The sequence below is a fragment of the Orussus abietinus genome, unplaced genomic scaffold (genome assembly GCF_000612105.2).
Source record: "Orussus abietinus isolate OABI.00-Male unplaced genomic scaffold, Oabi_2.0 scaffold1227, whole genome shotgun sequence".
In the NCBI taxonomy this organism is placed as follows: Eukaryota; Metazoa; Arthropoda; class Insecta; order Hymenoptera; family Orussidae; genus Orussus; species Orussus abietinus.
Genome location: NW_019395378.1, coordinates 1,721 through 8,403, shown reverse-complemented (window position 1 = coordinate 8,403; position 6,683 = coordinate 1,721). Strand labels below are relative to the sequence as shown.

Sequence of the window (6,683 nt, the reverse complement as noted above, 5' to 3'; positions counted from 1 at the left end):
TATGTAATAATAAACTGCTCAAAACTTACCCCAACTTTGAAAATCCCACTTTAGTTCCATATAAAAATCGCCCATTTGTCGGAGTGCTGCAACTAAATTTGGTCGCCTTTCTTCCATCTGTTCTCTTGCTTGTTGCTTAAGCTTCCTTACTAATGAAGATACTGAAAAATATTTACACCTCTTTAAATGTTCTGGAACATATTAGGAGTATGTACAATTACTTCTTATTCATAGTAAAAGAAACTTACTAGTCTGTCTGTCCCCATAACTAATCGCTTCCGCTAAAGGACTCCATCCCACAAGGTTCTTTACTTTTACAGGTGCACCATGTGCGAGTAGTAACTGAACACATTCTAAAGAAAATCATTTTCAATTATATTCTTCTATACAAAATTAAATCTACAAACTTCTTTAGAATTCAAATGTAAATATACCATTTACTCTGCACGTACCTTTTCTACCTAACATAACTGCTAAATGCAAAGGTGTATTTCCTAAAAGAACAATATTTAATGGTTAATTTTATGAATAAATAAACATACAAGTTGTTTCCAAATCATACAATCAAATTGTTCCAATAAATTCCCTGAGTAGAAACAAAAAAGTTTTTAAACACGGGTCCAAGAATGTCCACTAAAAATTATAACAAAAATTAATATTCCATTACAAAATGTCATCCATTCTTGACAGAGCAAGTTTGATATCATTCAGATACTGAGTTTACTACTCCATGAATTTCATCTCGATGTTCATGAATTTCAATCAATGTCATTTACTAATTCTCCACCTTCGGTATTTATTCAATACCAGAATGGACAAATTCAACTTTGGATATGTCCCTACGATTTGGTTTTATTGAATACCGAATTGACTATGTGGTAGAGATACAGCTAAAGATTTATCACAGATACAGATAAAGACAGATTTATCTAATTCAGTGTTGAATAAATACCAACAGTGGAGACTTAGTAACTGATATTTTGTATCACTTCTACTTGGGTATTAAATCCTATTTGATACGCTTTTTTTTGACAATTTCCCACGGGTAAAAGTATGAAGGTATTAGCTTATAACTGTTAGACATAAACAAATATCATGAAATATGAACACAGCTCAAATAATCGAATCAGATCAGATCGATCAGATCAGTATCGATTTCTTACATCATATTCTTCCAATAGTATGCCCATTATTGCTTTGCTTATTTTATGTTTACTTATTTCTGTTATAACTTTACAATAACACATTTTTGAACCTATGTTTATAAACATTTTTTCTGCATCTCTTCTTATAACATACTGGCATGATCTGATTGTTTGTTTAGAAACACTCTGCATACTTCACTGTACAATTATACGTAGTTGCACCTTGTTTGTCCTTCTCCGAGATGTCATGTGTTCTGATCAATGAACTAAGAGCCTTGATATCACCTTGAAAGATGCATCTGTGAAGCGGATATAGTTTGCTGGACGTCTCGGCCATGATCGTTAAGTCAGGACAAAGCTTTGATAGCAATTACATTGAAAGGCAGACTCGCTGGAGGATTGTTCGCAAGGACCAAGGTATAACTTCTATGTCAGTCATGCTTGCCTGCATTGAAGCTTCATTTCGATCACTAGAGGACAATTGCATATCGATATGTTCCTCCATCGATAACGGATTTATCTCGTGACATGCCTGCATCCAAACTGTCTTCCTTTCTTGGTTACATTACTGCAAAATCAGTCTCTTAAATACACATTGTCATTAATTTCTATTTTCCAAATGATCCGTTATTTCCATACGTATCATTTCTTCCGTGTTTTGCAACATTTCTTGGAGTACGTCCTTGGTTTTGTGTACGAAAAAGTAGAGGTAAATTCGTCGAGGTGTAGTTGAATTTTTGAAGCGTTTATTTCTAAACCTAGACTGTTAATTTAAAATCGCGGACATGATCTTATTACGATCTTGATCGGCTGATCAGAATGATCGTGATTTGCTAGCGGTTGAGCTTTCATCCAGTATTTGTTTTTGCACAAATACGCCACCACCTACTCGTTGTCCAAAAAACATCAGAATGAATCTAAAAGCAATCGGCTTCATTCAAGTTAGCCGATACAACTCTGGCAGCTTTCTATGTCGAATCTAATTTAATATAAGTTAGATTTCAATATACTATTTTTCAGTTACTTGACTTTGAGAACACGGAATTTATCGAATGGTTTCGCTTTCTCCCAACTGGATTTATCACGACCTGTCAAAGTAGCAGAAAGAGTGCAATATTATGCAAGGAGATTGCCATTTAAACAATACTACTCATCTCTCAAAAACAGACTTCTACCAGAGAGAATATGAGAGTAGCCAGGCCCAAGGCGACAAAGCAGAGATGAGTTGGGAGATTGCTCACGGGCAGGGTCGCGCGATCGCGTCGTGTGCTGCCCTCTGGTTTTGTACGTGAGCTTTCACCGTTTTTTGCGCCCAAGGGCGGCGCAACAAATTTCTGACAGGGACTCACGCACTCGCGATGGCNTTAATTTGAATTTCCAAACACCTCTACCGCGTATAGTAAATACGAGCGGGACTATGTAACTTGTCAGTCGTAATGTGTCGTGTTTCAAAGTGCGCCGCTCGAACTCCGCCGCTCTTACTTATACAAAATTTGCTTCAATGATATGTAATAAATAAAGTATTTCTTAAAAGTTTTTGATTCAAATTAATTTGAATTTCCAAACACCTCTACCGCGTATAGTAAATACGAGCGGGACTATGTAACTTGTCAGTCGTAATGTGTCGTGTTTCAAAGTGCGCCGCTCGGCTCCTCCCCGCGACCATTTCGGCGGACAAGTTTGGCACGGCTTTTTCAGAGTTTTGGCATAGTGCAAGGGGTTAAACCTCTGATTCGTAGAAACCGGCGTTCAGAAAGAACCCCCCCTCCCCGCGGCCGAATTATTCGGTCGATTAAATGGCTTATCTGGGCTAATTATTCGGCTAATTAATTGGTTTATCTGGGTTAGCCGTGTACAGGTTTTGCGTTAAGGTTCGGTCGGGATTCTCGGGGAAATCGGCACAGTGGTGGTCCATGTTTTAGTTATTGTTGGTGCTCGGGTACGTGGCTGGATGCCGTAACGGGACATTTGGCACGTCTGTGTGCCTGGCGCCCAAAAATAGGTAAAGTCCGATTTCCCGAAAATTCCATTCCGGTATTGTTCTTGTAGGTCCCGGCACGATCAGACAGTGCGTGCCGGCGGAAATGAACTCACGGGATGTATGAGATGTGAGTCGATGTATAAGATTATGAGTCGGGATATAAATAAACGAATGATATAGCAAGCAGATGTGTGACTCTTTAATAACGATGTGCGTGCATTACGGCTTAACAATCGTTAGACATTCTTCAGTACAAAGAGTTTTCAATTGTGACAGCGCGTTCCGATTTTTCAAACATGTTCGTAAATCCAATGAACGTGATTAATTTACTGACCGCAACATTTCAAACAATGCATTTTCCAACGACTGAGTTGAATCAGCAAGAAGTAATTCTAAAAGAATCGATTAAAAAAATTCTTATGGACAGTATATTCGACTATAATGCTTTAGAAATAACCAAAGATTCGACATTGGATTTTGAAGAAGCCTTTGAGAAATGGACGCAGAATATGTCGAAGATGCAGAAGAGTGGAGTGAGAAAGGAGTTCCTGGACCTTCTTCATTTGTGTGCCGTCGTCCAATGCAAGATGATATTGATTTTGATTACAAAAAACGAGCAGTAGATTACTGGCGGAGTGGAAGAAAAGACTACCACAAGTTTTCCAGTGTCCAGAATCAATTTAAAAAACTTTCTGACCGATGTCAGTTAACGAGGTGGGCAAAACAAGTGAATGAAGGAGGGACTCGGAGAGAAAAATTGATACACGTCTCGAGATTTACATTGAACAAATAACGGAATGCTATCAAAGCTGTATTAATAGTGCACGATTCAGATATTAAAAAATAGGCATTAGAAGCTTGGGAAGAGCAGAGCAGCGACAACATGCAATTCATGGTTTCTGCAAAGTGGATATACAATTTCAAAAAAGCTCATCGCATTGTTTCTAAAAAAATCTCAACATTCATCTCAAGAAAGACAGTAGAAGACGTTGAGAGCTTGAAAAAAATCGGGTAATGAGTTCGTTAACTCTGTAAATATTCTTATAGAAGAGTACGGGCCTCAAAATATATATAATTCTGATCAAAGTGAATTCCAGCTCAAAGTTCATTCAGGACGTACGTTAATGTATGAGGGAACGCAAAAAGTGGAATACTGTGCTCAATCCATATCGACAATCCATATCCACAACTCACAGTTATACGATTCAACCAATAATCTCCTGCGATGGTCGATTATTATAAACTTTATTGACAGTTTTAAAGGAACCGGATGGTCGATTTGGGCCTCCAGTAGAAAAAACATTATATCAGCCCCCAAATGTATTCCTTCTGCCTTCATCATCCAGCAAAATGACATCAGGTAATGACGTACTTGACTATCTTTTTATGAATGCAATCTACACGGACGTCACGGTTAATAATACTTTGGAATTACAGGTCACTTCAAAACCTGCCTACATTTCATTGTTGGTTGATGATCATACCAAAAGGAATTACCGGGCGAATTCAACTTTTAGATGTCTATGGTTTTAGAGTCTGGAAAAATTTGGTGAGACGTTTCTCTGACCACGTGTTCTTACACAATTACGATGTCAATCTTCATTTTCGAAACAATATTATAAAACTGCAATCACTCGTACATAATCAATTATCTTATTCTAGATATCAAAGCCTCTTTTAATATGCCTGATTCAAAAGTGGATATGTCCATCAAAGGTTAGAAAGTTTCCAGAATCCAGTCGAATTTGCCTTAATATTTATAATGTCAAATAGTGGTTTTTCGGAAAAAAACAAAATCACGTAAACTTTTATTTAATGCAAGGATTCACGGCATGCAGTTTTTAATTCGATCGATCATTTGTCGCCGAACAAAAATGAAAAAAATTATTGATAAGGGTAGTTTACCCCCGTCGAGGGGGTGCAACCGTGTAGGGTGATATCGTTTCTGGATCGTCCTTACACGAGATATATTTGAGCCAAGTTTCATTGAAATCCGTGGAGTGCTTCTATGAAAGAAAATGAAAAATCGATTTTTTCATCAAACTTTGAGGGGTTGTTCAACCCCCTAGATATCAATCTTAGCACGTAAAAAAAAAAAGATGCGTACCTTAGATTTTCGAGTATCTACAACATATATAAAAATGATCGAAATCGAGGTGCGACACTTGGGAACGTTTCCTTGTTAGTACGAACAGACAGCAAATTCAGGAAACGAATTAAGGTATTGAGAAATACCCCCCCACACACACACACACACACTCGCGCGCGCGCGCGCGCACACACACACACGCACGCCCACTTTGTTGTTTCTTATAAATCTTCCACAACTTTTATCCAATAAACTAAGTAAATTGTACTCAAGTTTCTTTATTTCGTAATCTATACCCCCCCCAGTATCGACCAGTCCGCATAGGACTCGCTGAGTGGCCCACAAAATTTCTGTTCCCACAATTCCTTTGGACTTCACCAAAGGCGCGGGTGCTTGATGTCGCACTCCCTTCCGTATACGATCTCCCTTACCCCTCTTCCCTTTCATAAACGAATCGTTTTCTTTTCTCTCACCCTCTCGTACTCGAGACATAACAATAGTCACCCAAGTAGATATCGGTAGAATTAATTCGAGTCCATAATTGGGCAGAGTTAGAAACGCGAGAAGATAGAAACAAAACCGGAGTAAGCCGGAATCAGACTCATTTATGAAATAAGAGTTACAGGCAGGCAGAAAATCCTACTTAAATCCCAACTACTTGCGGTCTCTGCCATCGTAGTAGCCATCGCATCCCCAATTCTAATCCTTTTTAAACCTAATTCTGGAACTGCACTACTGCAGCTGTTTAGGATACGCTCCGCGGAGAAAGTCCGTCCGCCTGGACCGCACATGTCGCTCGAGGTTTTTCCGAATTTGGCTGTCTTTTGGGCAAGGGCGGCCATAAGTTATCTCCAATGACCGACGTAAATCGAGAGTCCTCGAGGAGGGTTAAACTCAGCGAGGGCCTCTTTACTGGTTTATTGTTTGGTGACGGAGACGTGCTTGAAAAATTCTACGGAGTTTTAGGCAACCCTCTTCAGGTTATTTATGGGCGCACTTCTGCGAACTACCCTGCGATCGGAAACTCACTCGGTGACAATGTTGCTCCCCACCCGAAGGCAAGACGCAGGGGAAGCGTCTTGGTTAACAACCAAAAAGATCAGTTCAACTCAGGCTTCGGTTAACTCAGGACGTCATCGGGACGCTCCTTCACGGCTTCACTTCGGCTATTTCGGCTATTCACGGCTTTTTCGGCTATCTCACGGCTAGGCTCGTCATACTTTGACAGCCTCTCTAGACTAGTAGCTTAACTTCTTGCGCTAGTCCGCGATCAAAGACGGATACTCGTTAGTTTTATTCACTCGCGTGATCGATAATTAGAACAACTTCATTTCGCGGATCCCGATCGGATTCAAGTTCGGTTAGGATCTCGCCCCACGCGGTCTAATAAACCGCGTACGGAACAGCAGCATCTCCCAAACACGAACATTAGAACGTGGAAAATAAAGAAAAGGAAAAAAAAAGAAAA

General features: G+C 39.5%; 1 protein-coding gene across 2 annotated transcripts; it reads right to left on the bottom strand.

Moving 5' to 3' along the window:
* Nucleotides 1-29: 29 nt before the first annotated feature.
* Nucleotides 30-2,393, bottom strand: LOC105698833 (ankyrin repeat domain-containing protein 13C; the record flags this gene model as incomplete). Of its 2 annotated transcripts, XM_023433743.1 has the most annotated exon segments (6): nucleotides 30-161; nucleotides 249-353; nucleotides 453-494; nucleotides 1,368-1,444; nucleotides 1,520-1,713; nucleotides 1,785-2,393. In XM_023433743.1, coding segments are annotated over 5 exon segments (520 nt in total), but the record flags the coding sequence as incomplete, so codon positions are not given.
* Nucleotides 2,394-6,683: the final 4,290 nt, after the last annotated feature.